Source organism: Sus scrofa, chromosome 14 (assembly GCF_000003025.6).
Source record: "Sus scrofa isolate TJ Tabasco breed Duroc chromosome 14, Sscrofa11.1, whole genome shotgun sequence".
In the NCBI taxonomy this organism is placed as follows: domain Eukaryota; kingdom Metazoa; phylum Chordata; class Mammalia; order Artiodactyla; family Suidae; genus Sus; species Sus scrofa.
Genome location: NC_010456.5, coordinates 113,321,822 through 113,346,061, shown reverse-complemented (window position 1 = coordinate 113,346,061; position 24,240 = coordinate 113,321,822). Strand labels below are relative to the sequence as shown.

The following is a 24,240-nucleotide window of genomic DNA, read 5'->3' as shown; positions in this document are numbered from 1 at the left end:
CAATAAGCAGTGCGGGGAAAACTGGACAGCTACATGTAAAAGAATGAAATTACAACATTCTCTAATACCACACACAAAATAAACTCAAAATGGATTAAAGACCTAAATGTATGACTGGATATTATAAAACTCCTGGAGGAAAACACGGGAGACATAAATTACACCAATATCTTTTTGGATTTGTCTCCTAGAGAAATGGAAATAAAAATAAACAAATGGGACCTAATTAAACTTAAAAGCTTTTTGCACACACACACAAAAAGAAACAATAAACAAAACAAAAAGACAGCCTACAGAATGGGAGAAAATATTTGTAAATGCTGCAACCAACAAGGGATTAGTCTCCAAAATATACAAAAAGCTCATACAATTCAATAAAAAAAATTTCAAAAAATGGGTAGAAGATCTAAACAGAAATTTCTCCCAAGAGACATACAGATGGCCAAAAGGCACATGAAAAGATGCTAAACATCGCTAATTATTAGAGAAGTGCAAATCAAAAAACTACAATGAGGTATCACCTCACACCAGTCAGAATGGCCATCATCAAAAAGTCAACAAATGATAAAAGGTGAGAGGGTGTGAAGAAAAAGGAACCCTCTGACATTTGTGGTGTGAATATAAATTGGTATAGCCACTATGGAAAACAGTATGGAGCTTCCTTAAAAAAACTAAAAATAGAGTTACCATATTATCCTGCAATCCCACTCTTGGGCATATACATGAAGAAAGCCATAATTTGAAAAAAATACATGCACTGCAAAGTTCATTCCAGCACGATTTACAACAGCCAAGACATGGAAACAACATAAATGTCCATTGACAGACGAATGGATAAAAAAGATGTGACATATATATACAATTGGAATATTACTCAGCCATAAAAAAGAATGAAACAATACCATTTGCAGCAACATACATAGACTTAAGAGATTATCATAATAAGTGAAGTATGCCAGACAGAGAAAGAAAAACATCATATGATATTGCTTAAATGTGAATCTTAGGAGAAAAAAAAAGATTATAAATGAAATTATTTCCAAAACAGAAAGAGACTCACAAATTTATGGTTACCAAAGGGGAAAGGGGTTTGGAGGGAGGGGTAAATTAGGAGGTTGAGATTAACATACAAACAATAGTAACCAACAAAGACCTATTACATAGCACAGGAACTATAGTTAATATTTTGTAATAATCTGAAAAAAGAATATATATATGATTTGTATTTCTCCAATAATTACTTATGAATTGCTATGCTGTACTCCTGAAACATGACACTGTAAATCAACTACATTTCGAAGCCACACTTGTGGCATTTTGGAGGTTCCCAGGCTAGGGGAGTAATCGGAGCTACAGCTGCAGGCCTACACCACAGCCACAGCAATGCCAGATCTGAGCTATGTCTACAACCTAAACCACAGCTCACAGCAATGCTAGATCCTTAACCCACTGAGCAAGGCCAGGGATCGAACCTGCGTCCTCATGGATGCTAGTCAGAATCATTAACCATTGAGCCATGACAGGAACTCTGACTACACTTCAATTTAAAAAAACAATTTTAAAAAACACTGAGGGAGTTCCTGTCATGGCGCGGTGGTTAACGAATCCGACTAGGAACCATGAGGTTGCGGGTTTGGTCCCTGCCCTTGCTCAGTGGGTTAATGATCCGGCGTTGCCAAGAGCTGTGGTGTAGGTTGCAGACGCGGCTCGGATCCAGCGTTGCTGTGGCTCTGGTGTAGGCCAGCGGCTTCAGCTCCGATTAGACCCCTAGGCTGGGAACTTCCTCCGGAGCAGCCCAAGAAATGGCAAAAAAAAAAAAAAAAAAAAGTAAAAAAACACTGAGGAAAAAAGCATGCGCTGTATTTGAAAAACAACATTAAAAATAAACCAAACCAAATCAAACCTCTGAGAGAACCATACCTTTATACTCTTTACTTCCTCCCCAGCACAAAGAAATCTAAGTCCCAAAGAAATCTCTCACTCCCCACTCTGAATCAATTAGTGTATGAATCACCAATAACAATCCTACTTCTCTTCTACAAGGAAACAGATGGCTGGGAAAAATTTTCCAGTATCACCAGCTCATTGCCTAAAGCCTGACCACTCCAGGAGAGGCAAGAAACGAAGGGCCTTGGTCATCCATCCAGCAAGCCTGAGCTCTTACCTATGAGTGCATAGGACAGGAACTTGTTGACAGAGGTGAGCGCCAGTCCAGTGATAGGGCCAGTGGTATCTTCAGAGCGAATTACTTCCAGAAATGGACGAAGGAATACATTGGGCTCAATTTCTGAGAGTTCTGCAAGAAAAGAAATGAGAATGAAGAGATAACATCTTACAAAAAAGCTAAACCCTAGAAAAAGGCCCTTCTTATCTGTGCCATGAGGCTAGAGTTCTTAGTTGATGGGACAATCTTCCACCCTTTGGACTACCTTGAATTGAATCCTGGACACTCTGTCATTTTACCTGCAAAATTTTTAGTATGTAGCTCTAAGAGATTAAAAAGCTTAAAAAAACCACAGTATCATTACAACGCTTAAAAATTAACAATAGGAGTTCCCACCGTGGCTCAGTGATAACCAACCCGACTAGTATCCATGAGGATGAGGGTTCGATCTCTGGCCTTGATCAGTGGGTTAAGGATCTGGTATTGCCATGAGCTGCTGTGCAGGTTGCAGACATGGCTTGGATCCCATGCTGCAGGGGCTGTGGTGTAGGCCAGCAGCTGCAATTCTGATTCAACCCCTAGTCTGGGAACTTCCATATGCCATGGGTGTCGCCCTAAAAAAAAAAGACAAAAATTAACAATAAAATGGTTAAGATGGTAAATTTTATATTTTTTAAAATAAAAAAGTTAAAAATAGTAATTCTTTAATATCAAATATTTCTGGGTCAATTTTCCATGTGCATTCCACTATGCTACCTAGTGATACACAGGTAAACCTCATCTTGAGTACAGACAGCCAATGTGGCCAAAGCGATCTCAGGATGACCTGCTGTTCTTGTCTTTTGCTTATGGTCAAGGTCACTTCTAGAGATAAAGAATGCAGGGAGTTTCCCTACGGGGAAACTCGAGATTTATAGTCCCTTGCTGAAAAATAAGCTTAAAAAGAACAAAGGGCTGTACTGGAGGCAGTTTGTAATCTTGTAAGGTCCTAACCACTCTCTAGCCTCCTTTCTGTCTATGGTATGCAGATGGCTAACTGCCTTGAGATGAAGAGGCAATTCATAATCTTTATTTTACTGATGAGAAAAATAAGGCTCAGATAAGGTATATGATTGGCCCCAAATCACACAGCTAATAAGAAACAAGAGCTGGAATCAGAACCTAGTCTATACATATGGTTCCAAAACTTGTGAAACCATAACATCTATTCTACCTAAGTATGAGCATATACTCCTGAATTTAGAAGGATTCATTCCAGGTCTAAGAAGCTAGTCTATACTAGACTTGCTCCCTATCTTACTATGCCCAGAGCTTAATTTGTTTTTTTAGAGTCTGCTGTGCTTTCACCTCTCAGAGACCAGCTCCCTAAAAGGCTTCTAAATAGGCCAGAAAGACTTAGGGACAGAATTAAGGACTGCTCCACCTTTAGAGACAAAAGGAAGCTGGGTTTCCTAAGTACCTTCATTTTCATGCAAATGCAGGGAGCTTCCCACTCAATTCCTACCACCCCACCCCCCTTGGTAAATATTCCCTGGGCCCGGCTGCTCCTCAGATTAATGCTTTAATTAATTGGCAGATTGGGTAGCATTTTCCAAGCTTGTCTGTACAGTGATCACCATCAGCTGTATAAAACCTGCTTCTCATCCCCCACTACCCCCACCTAGAGATGTACAATTTGCAGAGAAAAACCTTTATGTGTGTGTAAAGTGGTAGAGGGTTGAGATCTAAGGAACAGAAACACTTGGAAAAACTGAAATACATAAAATACCTTTAAAAAGCACATTAAAAAATTAAAGTCACCTAGTCTTGATGTAACTGTATTACATACAATTTGGTCCATCATTAAAAGAATATTTGGTATATTTGAGATATGAAAGTCTAGATGGAAAAAAAAAATCTTTGAGAGATGGGAGAGGAAACCGATTTTCTGAGCATTCACCCAGTTGCTATATCTATACTTGCTTTATAGTGAAAGACTAAGGCAATTTTACAGCCATGGTTTGACACTTCTGAGGCCATGTGTATTCTGCCTCTTTTTGTTTTAATTTTTTTTTTTTTTTCTTTTTAGGGCTGCACCCAGGGCATATGGAGGTTCGCAGGCTAGGGATCTAATCAGCTACAGCTGCCAGGCTAGGCCACAGCCATAGCAACGCAGGATCTGAGTCGTGTCTAAAACCTACACCAGAGCTCACAGCAACGTCCGATCCTTAATCCACTGAGTGAGGCCAGGGATTGAACCTGCAATCTTAGGTTTCCTAGTCAGATTTGTTTCTGCTTTGCAAAGTTGGGAACTCCTGTTTTAATTTTGTTTTTTTGTTTTTTTTCTAGAGCCACATCCGTGGCACATGGAGGTTCCCAGGCTAGGGGTCGAATCGGAGCTACAGCCACTGGCCAACGCCACAGCCACGCCAGATCCAAGCTGCATATTTGACCTATACCACAGCTCACGGCAACACTGGATCCTTAACCCACTGAGCGAGGCCAGGGATGGAACCTGCAACCTTATGGTTCCTAGTCAGATTTGTTAACCTCTGAGCCACGACAGGAACTCCTAAAATTTTTAATTTCATAAACAAGTTTCATCATCCCAGCAATCTCCCTCTATTATCTCTTTGTGTTCATATCCTCCCCTTACCCTTAACCTATCAACCACTGATCTAGTCTCTCACCATCGTTTTATCAAGAAGGTCATATAAATGGAATCGTCATAAAGTATGCACCCTTTTGAGACTAATTTCTTTCACTCTGCATAATGCCTCTGAGATTCATCTAAACTGCTGCACAGACCAGTAGTTTGTTCCCTATGTATTGCCAAGCAGTATTCCACTGCATGTTTGTACTGCAGTCTGCTTATCCACTAGCTAGCTCAAGGACATTTGGTTTCTCCAGTTTGGAGCAGTTTTGAGTAGAGCTGCTACAAACATTTGTGCACAGGTTTTTGTGTGAAGAACACTGGTTTTCCTTTCTCTGGGATGAACACTCAGGAGTGGGATTTCTGAGTCAAAGAGTAAGTGTATGTTTAACTTTATGAGAAACAGCCAAACTGTTTTCCAGGGTCTCATACCACTTTACACTCCCACCAGCAATGAGAATTCTAGTTTCTCCACCTCCTTTCCCATGCTTGCTTGGTATTTTCAGTATCTTCATTTAAGTCATCCTAGTAGGTAGGTAGTAGTATCTCTACGTGGTTTAAATTTGCATTTGGAGTTCCCACTGTGGCGCAGTGGTTAATGAATATGACTAGGAACCATGAGGTTCTGGGTTTGATCCCTGGCCTTGATCAGTGGGTTAAGGATCTGGCATTGCTATGAGCTATGGTGTAGGTCAAATATGCAGCTTGGATCTGGCGTTGCTGTGTCTGTGGCATAGGCCAGTGGCTGTAGCTCCGATTCGACCCTAGCATGGGAACCTCCATATTCCGCAGGTGTGGCCCTAAAAAGCACAGATAAATACATAAATAAATTCGCACTTGGCTGCTAATGGCTAGTGACAGCGAACACCTTTTTCATGTGCTTATTTGCCATGTATCCTTTTTGGTGATGTATCTGATCAAGTCTTTCGCTTATTTTTTAATGGAGTTGTTTGTTTTCATACTGTTGAATTTAGAGACTTGAATAAGTCTGTTCTGGATTCAAGTCCTTTATTACAATTACAATTATACAATTAGGAGTTCCTGTTGTGGCTTGGTGGTAATGAACCCAACTAGGATCCATGAGGACTCGGGTTCGATCCCTGGCCTTGCTCAGTGGGTTAAGGATCTGGCGTTGCCATGAGTTGTGGTGTAGGTTGCAGAGGCAGCTTGGATCCATTGTTGCTGTGGCTGTGGCTTTGATTTGACCCCTAGCCTGGGAACTTCTATATGCTGCAGGTGTGGCCCTAAAAAGCAAAACAACAACAGAACAAAAAAAAACCCCAAAATCAAAAAGCAAAACAATTACATGATTATTTACAAGTATCTTCTCCCAGTCTGCAGCTTGTTTTTTTTCAGTCTCTTACAGAGCATTTTGTTTTGTATTTTATCACTTAATTTCATTTTTCTTTTTAGGGCTGCACATGTTACATAGGGAAGTTCCTAGGCTAGGGGCTGAATCAGAGTTGGAGCTGCTGGCCTACACCACAGCCACAGCTACACAAGATCTGAGCTGCATCCGAAACCTACGCTGCAGCTCATGGCAATATGGATCCTTAATCCACTGAGTGAGGCCAGGGATTGAACCCACGTCCTTATAGACACTATGTTGGGTTCTTATCCCACTGAGCCACAAGGGGGATTCCCATTTTATTTTTATTTATTTATTTATTTATTTATTTATTTATTTATTTTTAAGCACTTTTATTTATTTATTTATTTATTTTTTTGTCTTTTGTCTTTTTTTGTTGTTGTTGTTGTTGTTGCTATTTCTTGGGCCGCTCCTGCGGCATATGGAGGTTCCCAGGCTAGGGGTTGAATCGGAGCTGTAGCCACCGGCCTACGCCAGAGCCACAGCAACGTGGGATCCGAGCCGCGTCTGCAACCTACACCACAGCTCACGGCAACGCCGGATCGTTAACCCACTGAGCAAGGGCAGGGACCGAACCCGCAACCTCATGGTTCCTAGTCGGATTTGTTAACCACTGCACCACGACGGGAACTCCCCATTTTATTTTTGATGAAGTCCAGTGTACCAATTTTTTTTTTCTTTGTGCATTGTGTCTTTTGGTGTCTTATCTAAGTACTCTTTCCCAATCCCAGGTCACAAAGATTTTTCCCATGTTTTCTTCCAAAAGGTATGCTGATTTATGCCTTTCATTTATATCTATGATCTATTTTTAGATAATTTTTGTATAACATATGAGGTGTAAGTCAAAGTTTTGCTTTTTGGGCACAAAGATGTTTAATTGTTCCAACAGCACTTGTTGAAAAAAAATCATCCTTTCTTCACTGCGTTGTCTTTGCACCTTTGTCAAAAACCAAATGGTCTTATTTGTATGAATTCATAGTGGGTTTTCTGTTCTGTTCCACTGATCTGTGTGTCAAACTCTCTGACAGTACCACACTATCTTGATTACTGTAGCTACATTCTAAGTCTTAAAATCAGGTAGTATAATTCCTCCAACTTTATTCTTCTTTTTTCAATACTATTCTCAGTATTCTAGTTCCTTTGCCTTTCCATTTCAATATGATAAACTTGCCTATATTTGCCAAAAAAAAAAAAAAAAAAAGCTTCTTAGAAGTTTTTTAGGAATTGCATTGAGTCTACAGATCACTTTGGGGGAGAAATGACATTTTTACTATTTTGTGCCTACCAATCCATGCACATAGTGTAGCTCTGTATATTTAGGTCTTGATTGTTTCATCAGTACAATGCAATTTTCAGCATACAGGTTCTATATATGTTTTATTAGATTTATAGTAAGTATTTAATTTTATTTGGCATGTTTGAAAATGTGTGTTTTTTTTTTCTTTTCTTTCTTTTTTTTTTTTTTTTTTTTGAAGGGCCGCACTAGGAGCATACAGAAATTCCCAGGCTAGGGGTCGAATCGGAGCTGCAGCTGCTGGCTTATGCCACAGCCACAGCAACGCCAGATCCAAGCCATGTCTGGGACCTACACTGCAGCTTATAGCAATGCTGGATCCTTAACCCACTGAGTGAGGCCAGGGATTGAACTCAATGTCCTCATGGATCCTAGTCGGGTTTGTTACCACTAAGCCACAAAAGGAACTTCTGTAAATGGTATGTTTTAACTTCAGTTTCCAGATGTTCATTGTTAGTATATAGAAATATGATTGATTTTTGTCTGTTCACTTTGTATCCTGTGATCTTACTAAAACTCATTTATTCATTCTAGATTTTTTTGGATAGATTTTTTTGGGGTTCACTACACAGATAATTATGTTATCTGCAAATAGTGAGAGTGTTGTTTCTTCCTTTTCAATTTTCATGCCTTTTATTTCCTTTTCTTGTCTCACTGCACTGGCTAGGGCTTCTAGTACTATAAAAGTGGACAGCTGTGGCAATACCAGATCCTTAACCCACTGCACCACACAGGAAATTCCATAAATGTGTAATTTTTTTAAAAACCTAAATTTTTGTTTCATCATCTTGGTAAGATGTTCAGATGGTCCTCTAGAAGAATACTATCTTGCTAGGAGTCCCCGTCATGGCTCAGCAGATTAAAAATCCGACACAGTGTCCCTGAGGATGCTGGTTTGATCCCTTTCTTTGCTCACTGGGTTAATAAGGACCTGGTGTTGCCGCAAGCTGCAGTGTAGGTCGAAGATGTGGCTCGGATCCCTGTGTTGCTGCAGCTGTGGCATAGGCCAGGAGCTGAAGCTCTGACTCAAGCCCTAGCCCAGGAACTTACATATGCCCCAGGTGCGGCCTTAAAAAAAAAACCCACCCACCAACCAAATAAAAACCAAGGAGTTCCCACTCTCACTATTTGTAGATAACATAATTATCTGTGTAGAAAAACCAAAATAAACAGGGGGTTCCTTTTGTGGCACAGTGGAAACAATCCAACTAGTATCCAAGAGGATGCGGGTTCGATCCGTGTTCTCACTCAGTGGGTCAGGGGTCTGGCACTGCCATGAGCTGTGGGGTAAGTCACAGACTCAGCTTGGATCCAGTGTTGTTGTGGATGTGGCACAGGCTGGCAGCTGCAGCTCCAATCTGACCCCTAGCCTGGGAACTTCCACGTGCTATGGGTGGCAGCCTTAAAAAGCAAGGGAAAAAAAAAAAAAAAAAAAAAAGCCTCCCTTCCCCTAGAGCTATCTTGCTGAAGGGCTAGTTTTTTCCCCCTCAGAGTCAGTCCATTGCAGACCCATAGTTTTAGCAACCACGATGAACCAAAACATTAGAAAATGAAATTTCAAAAACAAAGATAGGAGTCCCTGCTGTGTCGCAGTTAAGAATCTGACTGCTGTGGCTCAGGTTATGCAGAGGCTCGGGTTTGATCCCAGGCAGTAGCAGTGGGTTAAAGGATCTGATATTGCTCCAGCTGCAGTTCAGATTCAATCCCTGGCTAGGGAATTTCCATATGCTGTGGGTGGGGCCCTAAAAAGACAAAAACAAAACCCAAAAACAAACAAACAGGGACTTTCCGTTGTGGCACAGTGGAAATAAATCTGACTAGTATCCATGAGAATGGGGGTTCAATCCCTGGCCTCACTCAGTGGGTTGGGGATCTAGCATTGCTAAAGAACAAAGACATAATACAAACTTTATTTTTTATTATTACAATAAACAACATAAAATTATTCTGTGAAGATGTTATAAAAATTTTTAAATACTTTCTCTCAATTTCTGTATACATTCCTTGTGCAGTCAATAGCAGTTTGTGTACCAGAAATAATTTACAGATTATACCTTGAGTAATAGCACTCTATAGAAATAAGCCTGATTTTCAACTAGCCATTCCAGAACATCCTCCAAATTCTAGAGTATTATAACTAAAATAAGTTCTAAAACAATTTACAAATAATGTAATTAAGATTTAGGGAAGTTAAGTAATTTGTACAATGCCATAAAGCCAGTTAATGTTGGGACCAAGATTAGAAGTTGAAGGTTCTAGGTTAAAAACATGGGCATAGGTTCAAATTCCAGTTTTGCAATTTACTTTGAAACATACTGTGATGCTTAACTTTTCTAAGCCTGTATTTTATCACTTATAAAATGGGTGTTAGAGAGAATTAAAATAAATTTAATTTAAAAATAAGTAACAGCAGGAGTTCCTGTTGTGGCACAATGGGATTGGCTGCTGGTGGTGTCTCTGCAGTGCTGGAGTACAGGCTGGATCCCTGGCCAGCACAGTGGGTTAAGCAGCTGGTGTTGCCGCAGCTGTGAGTGGCATAGGTCGAAACTGAGGCTGGAATCTGATCCCTCGCTGGGAAGTTCCATATGCTGCAAGGAAGCCAAAAAAGTAAAAAAAAAAAAAAACAAAAAACCCCAGCAGCTAACATTTACTGAAGGTATACTATGTGCCAGGCTCTGTGCTCAACAATACACATATATTGTCTTTATATATGCATGTAAAACATGTGATATAATACATGGAATAAAGTATATGTGCAGTAAGCATAATTAAGATATTATTATCCTAATTTTTTAAGCTCTACAGTCCCAGTCCAGTGTATTTTTTTTTAATTTTTATTTTTATCTTATTATTTTTTTTTACTTTTTAGGGCCGAACCTGTGGCATATGGAAGTTTCCAGGCTAGGGGATGAATCGGACCTATAGCTGCCAGCCTACGCCACAGCCACAGCAAGATGGGACCCAAGCCACATCTGCAACTTACATCACAGCTCATGGCAACACTGGATCCCCAACCCACTGGGTGAAGCCAAGGATTGAACCTGCATCCTCATGGATACTAGGTGGATTTGTTTATGCTGCACCACAACGGGAACTCCTCCAGTGTTCTCTTTATAAAAACTTTTTGGCTCTGTCCACAGCATACAAAAATTCCCAATCCAGAGATCCAACCTGAGCCACGAGCAGTGACACCACCAGATCCTTAATTTACCAGGCTACCAGGGAACTCCCCAGTTCAGTGTTTTTGTTTTTTGGTCTTTCTAGGGCCAGACACATGGCATATGGAAGTTTCCAGGCTAGGGGTTTACCTGGAACTGCAGCTGCCAGACTAAGCCACAGCCTCAGCAACACCAGATCTAAGCCACATCTGATCTACACAGCAGCTTGCAGTTATGCTGGATCCTTAACTCACTAAGTGAGGGCAGGGATCCAACCTGCATTCTCATGGATACTAGTTGGGTTCTTAATCCAATAAGCCACAATGGCAACTCCCCCAGTCCAGGATTCTAATGCTGTAAGGTACTATACATTCAACTTATTTCTTAAGATTTAAGGAAATATAAAAAACTTCACAATGAGATCCTGCTGTATAGCACAGTGAACCATATCTAATCACCTGTAATGGAACATGACAGAGGATAATGTGAAAAAAAGAATGTATATAAATGTATAACTGGGTCACTCTGCTGTACAGCAGAAATTGACAGAACATTGTAAATCAACTATAATAAAAAATTTAAAAAAAAACAACAACCTGGAGTTCCCTTTGTGGTGTAGCGGAAACAAATTCGACTATCCATGAGGATACAGGTTCAATCTCTGGCCTCACTCAGTAGGTTAACAATCTAGCGTTGCCTCGAGCTTCAGTGTAGGTCACAGGTGCTGGGATCCCATGTTGCTGCGGCTGTGGCATAGGATGGCAGCTGTAGCTCCAATTCAGCCCCTACCTAGCCTGGGAACTTCCATATGCTGCAAGTGGGGCCTAAAAAGCAAAACAAAACAAACAAACAAAACTTCAAAGGTAAGTCTTCTACCTTTGATTACCAAACCTTAAAAGGGATACAAGTTAAGGATAAACACCAAGATAACTAGTGCTTATTATTTATGTTTGGTGAAATTTAGAATAGCTCTTTCAACTTTTGAGGGTTTTAGCTTTCTCCAAGGTATACAGAGTTATCAGAGAAAGGAATAGGCTTCCTTTTTTTTTTTTTTTTTTTTAAATGCCCACACCCCTGGCATATGGAAGTTCCTGGGCCAGGGACTGAATCTGAACTGCAGCTGTTACCTATGCCACAGCTGCAGCAACACCATATCCTTAACCCATTGTGCTGGGCCGGAGATTGAACCCATGCTTCCACAAAGACAATGCTGAATCCTTAACCCACTGTGCCACAGCAGGAACTCCAAGGCTTCATTTCTTTTTTTTTGGCTGCACCTGTGGTATGTGGAAGTTCCCGGGTCAGGGATCAAATCTGAGCTGCAGCTTGACCTACCCCACAGCTGTATGGGATTCTTAACTCGTTGTGCCCAGCCAGGGATCAAACCCACACCAAAGCAGAGACAACGCTGGATCCTTAACCTGCTGCACCATAACAGGAACTCCAAGACTTCCTTTTTTAAATGAATAACTGAAATACTCACCCTCGTTTTATTTTTTTCTTCTTTTTAGGACTGCTCCTGCCTTCCCAGGCTAGGAGGCTAGAGTTGAATTGGAGCTGCAGCTGCCAGCCTACACCACAGCCACAGCGACATGGGATCTGAGCCGCATCCACAACCTATGCTGCAGCTCATGGCAACACCAGATCCTTGTCCCACTGAGCAAGCCAGGGATGGAACCTGCATCCTCATGCTAGGTTCTTAACTAGCTGAGCCACGATGGAAATCCCACCCTCCCTTTAGAAGAGAGAAAAATGGTGATAATAGTAGCCACCATTTATTAACTTGGGCCATACCATGTGCTAATAAGCACTTCATATACCTTCTCTCCTCATAATCAGTCCCATTTAGAAGATGAAAATGAGACTTACAAGGATAAGTAGATTTACCTACCACCTATGATCAACCAACTAGCAAGTGTGGATATGGGAATCAAATCCAGGTTCATCTTATTCCAAAAGCTGTGCTTCTAGTCATTCTCTACTACTTCCTACAAAGCAAGAATAAAAAAACTTCTGGTGTTCTACCTCCTGGCACAGCCTGCCTGGAGACTGAGATTCAATTGTCTAGATCTTTAGAAGAATTTGAAAAGCCGCCCAAGTCCTTCAGGGAAAAGGTGCCATGATGCTGCTCATAGTAAGCAGGCTAAGTAATTTCACAACCAAGGAGACATCTGACACCCCTGCCAAGCAGCCAAAATTTCCACCCTGGAAGCTGTCAACCTCAAGGCACAAACAGTTCAGTAAACAGAGAGTGCAGATCAGGTAGAAGGGTGCTCTGAAGGTGACTGATTCATGTTCTAAGATGGGAAGAAAAAAAAAAGGAATGAGTAAAAGAAGGAGGGGAAATTCAACTCCCCATTGGAGAAAGAATGCTTGGGATCCTTCTAGGACTAGGCCACCTGCTTCTAAAATGAAATCCAGGACCAAGTTCTGGTTAGTCAGTGCCCAATAAGGATAATCACAATAAGACTTAAACTATTTTGGAGAAGCTAAAGGCCACTTTAACACAAAGCAAAGTGAAGCTCTTTAGAGATGTCTTGCTGGTGTTCTGCTCATACTATGCTCAACATCAGTGAACAGGGCTCTCAACTGCCCATATTTTTTTTTTTTTTTTTTGTCTTTTGTCTTTTTGTCGTTGTTGTTGTTGTTGCTATTTCTTGGGCCGCTCCTCGGCATATGGAGGTTCCCAGGCTAGGGGTTGAGTCGGAGCTGTAGCCACCGGCCTACGCCAGAGCCACAGCGGGATCCGAGCCGCGTCTGCAACCTACACCACAGCTCACGGCAACGCCGGATCGTTAACCCACTGAGCAAGGGCAGGGACCGAACCCGCAACCTCATGGTTCCTAGTCGGATTCGTTAACCACTGCACCCGGATCGTTAACCCACTGAGCAAGGGCAGGGACCGAACCTGCAACCTCATGGTTCCTAGTCGGATTCGTTAACCACTGCGCCACGACGGGAACTCCCTCAACTGCCCATATTTTGACATTAAAACAGGTAAGTCTCAGTTTGACCTAAAGTTAGGTTGAGAATTTACAGATGCCTCCCAAGTCTTCTCATATGATGAGGTGACCTGTCCAAAAGGAGATGAATCCTGACAGTGGTTTCTCTTTTTAGGTCAGAGTTGCCACCTTCTCGGGTAATCTATGTCAAAGGCCTCAACATGTGGCATCACGCACTGCCTTTACACAAAACGGAACACTCTCTTCTCAGCATATAGGAGAGCAGTCCAGTCACCATCCTCCCAGGAGGCTTGTGTTCCCCAGCCTGCAGCAGCCCTTTCTCATTTGGCCAGCATTGGTCTGGCACATTCCTGAGCCAAAATGCACACATAAGCTGCTTTCCCTGGTAGCGAAGCTCTTTACTCCTGAGTGACTCTTATCAGGGGCAGTTGGGCATTCTCAATTGGATTACGCTGACAAGGAAAAAGTTCTGTGGTATATTATTTCAACACCATTTGGCTTCAGAAATGCCTGTCTCCACCCTTTTGCCCTCAGAGCCTACTTCTCCCTTCTTGCTTCCTAGAGGCTCATCAGCCTGCTCCCTACCTAGTTCTTTATCCTGCAAATACTCGCTCATGCTCCTGGAGACAGAATATCATCATTCACAAAATAGATCATGTATAACAGACTAACATATTAGAGCATGATAAAAACAGAAGTCTAGTTCATTTTCCCTCTTAATATTCCTACATTCAGAGACACAGGAGGAAATTATTTGAGCATAAACAGCTCTTTGGTTTTGGGTTTTTCTGTCTATGCTCGTACATTTCCTTTTAGGGAGAAAGTGTTAAGTCCTCATATTTTATTTCTCTGACTACACTACACCTAGGAATATTTCTTGTAAAAGTCAAAGTAAGATTGAAAATGATCTGCAAATGGAATATTTGAGATATTTAAGATAGTGTAAGTTCAATAGGAAAAAGCTAGGGGTCACTAGGGGACATTAGGTGTCGTGATCCAAAGATGAGCAAAACTAAACTTTAATAGAGCCAGAAGCCTCTGGAATATCTGCCATATCTTTATCTCCAACCTTGAATGATCATATGGGGATTTAGGCTTGATTTCAGGAAATGGCTTGAGAGAAGGCCACCAAAGGGCAGCTCTCAGAGAAATGTATTACTTAGTCTAGGCCTAAGGGTCAAATCCAGATAAGAATTTGCAACCCTGCCCTACACAACAGGAGAAATGGAGAAAAAACAAACAAAAACACTAGGCCAAGTATTGGTTTGTTACTGATTATGTGACCATGGGCAAACATTTCACTTCTCTGGGCCATAGTTCCTGAGCCACAGGGTTTTCCTGGGTAAGGTGGTGGTGGCAGTATACAGTTTAACTAAATTCTTCTTCTTTTTTTTTTTTTTTTTGGCCACACCTGCAGCATGTAGAAGTTCCCAGGCCAGGGATCAAACCCATGCCACAGCAACAACCAGAGCCTCAGCAGTGACAGTGCTGGATATTTTAACCTCTATGCCACCAGGGAACTCCCAACTAAATTCTGTAAGCCTTCTTTTAGATCCCTAAAATTAATTCTAAATGCAAAGTAAGTTTGGGAGTAAATGCACATGAATGCAGACTGTCTGTTATAAAGGTAGCCTGGGGGGAAAGCAAGCCCAGTTTGTTTGTCTAAGCTCCTGACAAACAAACTGGATCCTCTTTTTTTCAGCTATCACCCAATAGTTTCTCAGATCTGTTTCCTATTCTCAAACAAATGCTTAGCTTCTCAAAATGCTTTTAGACTGCAATAAGTAGGAGGATTATCTTTGATATTAGGACCCTTTAAGAAACTAAGTATGGTGATAGCTTAATCACTACCTCATCTGGGTACGAGTCCATGGGTCCACCTAGGGCCAGCAGAAGATAACAATACAAACTATGTTATACAGAGAAAGGCAAATTATTTCTTTTTTTTTAATTTTAAATTGTTTTAAATTATTTTTTTTAATGATTTTTATTTTTTCCATTGAAAGGCAAATTATTTCTAACGTTTGGTCCTTTAAAAACTCTTTGAGGAATTATCATTGTGGATCTGCAGAAACGAATCCAATTAGTATCCATAAGGATGTGGGTTCGATCCCTGGCTTCACTCAGTGGGTTAAGGAGCTGGCGTTGCCATGAGCTGCGGTGTAGGTTGCAGACCGGCTTGAATCTGGTATTGCTGTGGCTGTGGTGTAGGCTGAGAACTTCCATATTCCGCTGGGTATGGCCCCAAAAAGCACACAACAACAACAACAACAAAACCTCTTTGAGAAGTATTCATGTTCAGGCTGCTGTATCCCTCAAAGGCCAACTCAATCTGCTTTTACGAATCAAAAAACCAAACCTTAACTCTCACCATAAACATAGGCAATTCCTGAACTTATGCATCTTTTTTTTTTTTTTTGCTTTTTAGGGCTGCACCCGTGGCATAGGGAGGTTCCCAGGCTAGGGGTCTAATTGAAGCTACAGCTGCTGGCCTATGCCACAGCCATGGCAAAGCCAGATCCGAGCCAAATCTGCAACCTACACCACAGCTCATGGCAATGCTGGAACCTTAACCCACTGAGCAAGGTCGGGGATCAAATCCAAAACCTCACTGTGGAGTTCCCGTCGTGGCGCAGTGGTTAACGAATCCGACTAGGAACCATGAGGTCGCGGGTTCGGTCCCTGCCCTTGCTCAGTGGGTTAACGATCCGGCGTTGCCGTGAGCTGTGGTGTAGGTTGCAGAAGCGGCTCGGATCTCGCATTGCTGTGGCTCTGGCGTAGGCTGGAGGCTGCAGCTCCGATTCGACCCCTAGCCTGGGAACCTCCATATGCCGCAGAAGCGGCCCAAAGAAATAGCAAAAAAAAAAAAAAAAAGACAAAACCTCATTGTTTCTCGTCAAATTTGTTTCTGCTGCGCCACGACGGGAACTCCATGAATTTACGCATCTTGACGTTTTACTGAAAGTCTGAAAATCCTACGGATTAGAAATCATAATTTTATATTTTTCCCAAGCTGTCTTCAATAAGTAATTTGTAAGGCCATGTTCATGAGGTCCAAACCTAAGCCAGAGATGACATAAGAACTCCTCTCCTCCTCCCTAGATATCTGGCCCCCAAAGGTTCAAGATGATGAAAAAGAAAAGGGTTTTCGGCATTTACTATGTTGTCAGGACCTTGGCTGCCTCTGCCCCTATAGTAGGTCCATCTCTCCTTAGGGAAAGGATAGAAAGAAGATGTATTTTTTCTCAGATTGAAGTCTCTGACAGCATACAGAGCCAATAGCAGGCTGCTCTCTGAAAACTTCTGCTCCTGAAAGCCTCACTTACACAATCTCCTCCTAGTTGAGTAGGACTACCCTGGTCTGCCGAAGGACAGATTTAACCTTTACTTTCAGAAGACAAGACAGGAACTTAAAGGCAGCATACACATGGGAAAATAGTTTATTTACTCCATGGGCTTTCTTCAGTATGATACATAATCCTGACTGGGAGAGAAATGAACTTCCCATCTTGGGCACTCCTGCTAAATAGTCAGTTTAGCTTCCTGCTAGGAGCTGCTATCTACCACCCTACAAGAAGAATCCCATTCCCCTGCCTCAGACAACAACCTTAATTGGCCTCAGACATCAGCAATAGCTACACAGATTTCTAAATTAACATATGTAAATTATTTATTTTATCCTCCCAATAACCCTGGGAAACAGTATTACTGTTCCCATTTTACAGATAAGAAAACTAAGGCTCTATGAGGTTAAGTGACTTGCCCAAAGTCATACAATAAGTGGAAGAGGTAGAATTTAAATCCGGTTCTGTTCTGGATTATGTTCTTAAATATTATACCATGTTATTGCCATGAGTTGACTACTAGATGTATTAACTGCATGACTTGGATGGCAAATAAAAATTTAAAACTCACCTATCCTAGAACTGAAGTTTTTTCTGCACCTTTCCTCTTCCCAACCAATGACTAAACGCCGTTAGTTACTGATTTTAGGACTGCCACACAAATTAAGCTTCAGGTTTGCCCAGGTTCCTTCCTAATCCAAGAGGGAAGAGCGAGGCCCCCTTAACAAGGCCGGCAGGGCTAAATGAGGCCCATAGGGACCAGCCTCAAACATATCACAGAGGCCCAAGGGCAGATTGATCCATCTGTCTTACTGAGAGCACAAGTTTGATGTGTATCAACTCTAAACACTAGTTCTCATCCTTCTAGAGGAAATTGGCACATATTGAAAGGAAAGCAATTAGGTTGTAACATACAGGCAAACCAGAGCTACTGTGATCTTTTTACTTTGCCTTGCCATTTTCTGCATTCATTGTATAAGACCGAGCCCAAACTTAAGCAGGCAATTTGAAAGCCCAGGAGAAATTAAAAACTTCTGTTGCTACACTTTAAAGCAGGACATTCACCCTGGCTTTATGCAGTCATTACACTTGGAGCAACTTTTTCAATCCAAATGCCTCTTGTAGTCTAGTAAAATATTTCACTGTTCGATGGCAGTAAGAAGAGAAGACAATTATAAGTTTATTGTCAATTACCACCACATCAGCTCTCCTCTAGGGGCCCTGAAGGGAAGTAAAAGGAAATAAAAAAGAAGTAAATTCTTAATTGACATTAGCAAAGTCTAAAGATTATGGAAAAAAACCTGAAAGGTCAATAGCCAAAGATTTTTGAGAAGAATAAGAGAATCCCTGAAGACTATCAATCATGGAACAGGTAAGCAACTCTCCTTGTTCCTTAAGTGTACAGAATCCTACTTATTCACCTTTCTCCAGCAGCTGGAAATGGTTTTGACAGCAGCATATCACAAATTCTTAGAGATACTGTGACTGAAGAATCTTATTCTGCCTCAGCTATCTTTTTTGCTAATGGACTCAAGAACTTTACAGTTAAGGAACATTTCCCATTTTACTGATGGGAAAACCAAAATCATCAAAAACATAACCAATAAGGGCCAGAGCAAGTACTCTAACCACTTGCTATTGCTGCCTCTAAAAACAGGACTGTGAGCTAGACAATGGACAAATAAAATTTATGAGAGCAGCAGTACTCTGAAAAGTCACACATTATTTGCTCTAAAAGGTGCCCAAAGAACCTTCAAGACAGCTGAATCTGGAGGAGCAATCCTGAAAGGGTTGGGAAACAACTTTAGAAAACATGGGACAGAATGTGGGTTCAGCCAACACCTGTTCCCCCAACAATATCTATCTATCTGTCTCTCTCTCTCTCATTTTTATCCCAACTGCACACAATACAAAAGCTGCATTATTCTGGTAAAGTTGCATTCCAGCCCAGAGTGCACAGTTAATGTTTTTTACAGCCCACATGCCTCCTTGTGATGGATGGCCACTTTATAATGAAATATTTTATGCTCAATCAACTTACAATAATGAGTGTTCCATTACATGGCATTAAAAACAAACCCAAATTCAGAAAGACTCAGAAAGCAACAAGGGATAGGAACAAGAGTGAATGCTGGAAAGAGAGGAGAAACTCAAGAGAATCCTCTGTAACTCCTTCATTCCTAAAGAAGATACATACAGTCCTAAGAAGAATTTGGTATTAAAAAGGCATTAATTTCAACAAATGCTGTTGGAACAAGTGAATATCCATCCATATGCCCCCAAACAAAACTTTGACCTATACCACATATGTTATACAAAAATTAACTAAAAATAGATCTTAGATATAATGAAAGGCATAAATCTGCATACTTTTTAGAAGATGACATAGGAAAAATCTTTGTGACCTGAGATTAGTCAAAGAGAACTTAGATATGACACCAAAAGCACGCTGCACAAAAGAAAAAAATTAGTACACAGGACTTCATCAAAAACAAAACGTCTGCTCTATGAGAGACACTGGTAAGAGACTGAAAAAAAAAAAAAAAACAAGCTACAGACTGGGAGAATATATTAGTAAATATTGTAATTGTAATAAAGGCCTCGAATCCAGAACAGACCTCTTCAAGTCTCTAAACTCACAGTAAGAAAACAAACAACTCCATTAAAAAATGAGCAAAAGACTTGCTGGACAGATACATCACCAAAAAGGATACGTGGATGGCAAATAAGCACATGAAAAAGGTGTTCGCTGTCACTAGCCATTAGCAGCCAAATGCAAATTTAAACCACGTAGAGATACTACTACCTACCTACCTACTAGGATGACTTAAATGAAGATACTGAAGATACCAAGCATGGGAAAGGAGGTGGAGAAACTAGAATTCTCATTGCTGGTGGGAGTGTAAAGTGGTATGAGACCCTGGAAAACAGTTTGGCTGTTTCTCATAAAGTTAAACATACACTTACTCTTTGACTCAGAAATCCCACTCCTGAGTGTTCATCCCAGAGAAAGGAAAACCAGTGTTCTTCACACAAAAACCTGTGCACAAATGTTTGTAGCAGCTCTACTCAAAACTGCTCCAAACTGGAGAAACCAAATGTCCTTGAGCTAGCTAGTGGATAAGCAGACTGCAGTACAAACATGCAGTGGAATACTGCTTGGCAATACATAGGGAACAAACTACTGGTCTGTGCAGCAGTTTAGATGAATCTCAGAGGCATTATGCAGAGTGAAAGAAATTAGTCTCAAAAGGGTGCATACTTTATGACGATTCCATTTATATGACTTTTTTCTTTTCTTTTCTTTTTTTTTTTTTTTTTTTTGGTCTTTTGTCCTTTTAGAGCCGCACTTGCAGCATATGGAGGTTCCCAGGATAGGGGTCTAAATGGAGCTGTTGCCGCTGGCCTACCCAGAGCCACAGCAACACCAGATCCGAGCTGCATCTGTGACCTACACCACAGCTCACGGCAACGTTGGATCCTTAACCCACCGAGCGAGCCAGGGATCGAATCTGCAACCTTGTGGTTCCTAGTCAGATTCATTTCCTCTGAGCCACAACGAGAACTCCTATATGACCTTCTTGATAAAACAATAGTGAGAGACTAGATCAGTGGTTGATAGGTTAAGGGTAAGGGGAGGATGTGACCACAAAGAGATAATAGAGGGAGATTTCTGTTATGTATCCCAATTACAACAGTGGTTACAGGGATCCATGTGTGTGTTAAAATTCATAGATCTATATACTAAAAAAAGCCAATTTAGGGAGTTCCCGTTGTGGCGCAGTGGTTAACGAATCCGATTAGGAACCATGAGGTTTCGGGTTCAATCCCTGGCCTTGCTCAGTGGGTTAAGGATCCAGCGTTGCCGTGAGCTGTGGTATAGGTCACAGATGCGGCTCGGATCTGAAGTTGCCATGGCTGTAGTACAGTCCGGCAGCTGTAGCTTCGATTAGACCCCTAGCCTGGGAACCTCCATATGCCGCAAGTGCGGCCCTAGAAACGGCAAAAAGACAAAAAAAAAGTCAATTTACTATAACATTAAAAGAATCTTAATATACAAATTTCAGCCTAGTTCATACCAAGAATGATATCCACATGATGCAACACAATTATCAGGCCCTGCCTTCTAAGACTGAGGTCTGAAGACCCTAAGATAAGGTTCAAGGAAATGGCCACCGATGAAGGTGAACCTGAATTAAGAAATGCCCTTTCTGGAGTTCCTGTCATGGTGCAGTGGAAACAAATCCAACTAGGAACCATGAGGTTGCGGGTTTGATCCCTGGCCTTGTTCAGTGGGCTAAGCATCTGGCATTGCTGTGAGCTACGGTGTAGGTCTCAGGCTTGGCTTGGATCTGATGTTGCTGTGGCTATGGCGCAGGCCGTCAGCTATAGCTCTGATTAGATCCCTAGCCTGGGAACCTCCACATGGGTGTGGTCCTAAAAAAAATAAATAAATGCCTTTTCTGCTCAAAGGTTCTGGAAAGGCTAGACCAGCATGGGGTGCCGATTTCTTCTCTCCCTGGGCTCTTCTCACCAATATTAGAAAGGATTTGTTATCAGAACCTGTTCTTTTGAAATTTTCAGTTGAAGCAGCACTGCAAAGACAAATCCCACTTCCATCAATTTCAAGCTCTCAAAGCATGGGAGAGAAGTACTGCTTCGGTACCTTAAGTCATTTGGTTTTGGGAGCTCACGCCTTAACCTTCCGTTTCTTGCTTTAATCTTTGGCCCATAAGGTTTAGTTCTCAAAGGCCTAAGTAAGATAGAGACATTAAAAATATAGAGAAAAAATTTACCAAGGCATAATTTATTTCCCATAATATTTGACACACAGCATACTAAATCCTACCTGGCTAAAGGCCCTTGGCAATACTGTCACTAAGGGAAGTGCTGATTTCTACTGCATGCAGCTTCAAGCAGAAAAGGTGATGATAAAAAGCAAGATCGGGGAAATTCCCATCATGGCTCAGAGGAAATGAACCTGACTAGCATCCATGAGGATGTAGGTTTGATCCCTGGCTTAGCTTAGTGGGTTAAGGATCTGGCGTTGCCGGGGCTGTGGTGTAGGTTGCAGATAGATGTAGCTTGGATCCTGAGTTGCTATGGCTGTGGTATAGGCTGGCAACTGTAGCTCCAATTCGACCCCTAGCCTGGAAACCTCCATATGCCATGGGGGCGGCCCTAAAAAGACAAAAAAAACACAAAAAACAAAAAACAACCAAAAACGGCAGGAGCAGGAAGGGGCTTTCATCTGCCACACAGACTAACTACCCCATGGCTCAAGAGGTATTTGTGCCACAAAAGTTCCCTCTCCTACATGACTATGTTCATTTATCTGCTTCAAATGTATCAAGTCACAGTACATACATTACAGACAGTCATATCCTGAACAATCTCTAATCCAGCATCCATTAGATTAGGTCTGAATTCTGCTGGCCAAGCCTCAGCCTCTCAGGGGGCTGGCATCAAATAGGGAGGCTGGAGTAGGGTTTCAAACACCTGTTTCAGCTTTTTAAGTGTCTGATTCAGGCCACTGTGCTCTGGCAGCAGGGACTCTGATGATGTGGGTTCTCTTCTATTGCCAAATGCTCAATTTAAAGAGCCTAGCCCCTCAGGGGAGGAAAAGAAAGACTGGGTGTTTTAGTCACTTTGAAGAAATGTTATTTTTAAAGTTAAACAGACATCTACTCTATGGTAGAGCAATTTCACTCTTAAGTATTTATCCAAGAGAAACTAAAATATATGTACACAAATAGACTTGTATAGGAGTATTTAAGCCACCTATTCATAACAGGCAAGAACTGGAAATAGTCCAAATGTCCTTCTATAAAAAAATGAGTAAATTCTCTTTTGGTTTATCCATACAGTTGAATACTACTCAGTAAAACAGAAGGAATTCAAAACAAACAAACAAAAAACTAGTGATATATGCAAGAACCTTAATTAATCCCAAAACATGCTAAATGAAAAGAAGCTAGACACAAAAGAAAATATCCTGTATGATTCCCTTTATATAAAATCCAAAGAAAAAACTAATCCATGGTAATAGAATATAGAAAATGGTTTTGTGTATGTACATGGGGGTTAACTTAAAGGGGGCACAAGGAAACTTTATGGAGGGCTGAAAATCTGTGTCTTCTTTAAAAAGTGGTTAATGAACTTATATAATTATCAAAATTTATCAACTGAACACCTAATGTTTATGCATTTCATTGTATGTTAATTATATCCCAATTTAAAAACAGAGAACTGGGGCTTGGGTTCAGCCTCCCCTATTTGGCATTATTTAGCAGAATGAAGATATAGAAGAGAAAAAACAAATTTGCTTCCTAATTCAACATTCTGGGAGGGGCTCAACAGCCAGCTGAACTGCCACTTCAGTGCCCCTTGGGCAATCTTTGGAGAAAGAAGAGATTTTCAAGTGGTAACTGATATACCCTTAATGGGGCCCTGTTGCTCCCCAAAGGAGTGTCACTGAAATGCCTTCAACAGTGTTTACTTCCTCATTGCTAAGATTATAATCAGGGCTCAATTTAGAAGAAGAAAGTTAACATATAACAACTAGGCCCTCGATACTTACAATTCAGACAGTCTTAAAAATATATATATTATGGAGTTCCTGCTGTGGCAAAATGGGATCAGCAGTGTCTTGGGAGCACTGGGACACAGGTTTGGTCCCAGCACAATGGGTTAAGGATCCTGCGTTGTGGCAGCTGTGGCTTAGGTTTGTGACTGTGGTTCAGAACTGATCCCTGGCCCAGGAATTCCATGTGCTGCAGAGCAGCCAAAATTGGAAATATATTTTTTCCATTTTTGGCACACACACACACACACACACACATATACACATATATTAAACCATAGTAATAGACAAGTAAGTCAGTACTCTAGTTCCAGAACTGCCAATGCTCTGTCATGAGGCCTTACACAAGACATGATTTTCTCTAAGCCACAGTTCCTTTTCAATAAAATGGGACTGTATGACCTCTATGTTTTATTCTAGCTCTACCTTTGTATTTTTTTTTTTTTTTTTTGGTCTTTTTGTCATTGAGGGCTGCACCCGCGGCATATGGAGGTTCCCAGGCTAGGGGTGCAATAGGAACTGTAGCTGCCGGCCTATGCCAGAGCCACAGCAATGTGGGATCCGAGCCACATCTGTGATCTATACCACAGCTCAGGGCAACACTGGATCCTCAACCACTGAGTGAGGCCAGGGATCGAACCTGCATCCTCATGGATACCAGTCGGGTTTGCTAACTGCTGAGCCACGACAGGAACTCCCATTGTATGATCTGATAGCTTTTAAAAGTTCATAT

The 24,240-nt window shown here is 41.3% G+C and overlaps 1 protein-coding gene across 1 annotated transcript in view; it reads right to left on the bottom strand.

Moving 5' to 3' along the window:
- GBF1 (golgi brefeldin A resistant guanine nucleotide exchange factor 1) overlaps positions 1–24,240 on the bottom strand; it is a 133,987-nt gene that overhangs the window by 33,411 nt on the left and 76,336 nt on the right. The window contains 1 exon segment of the mRNA XM_003483549.4: positions 2,165–2,296. Coding sequence (XP_003483597.2) covers positions 2,165–2,296 — 132 coding nt within the window.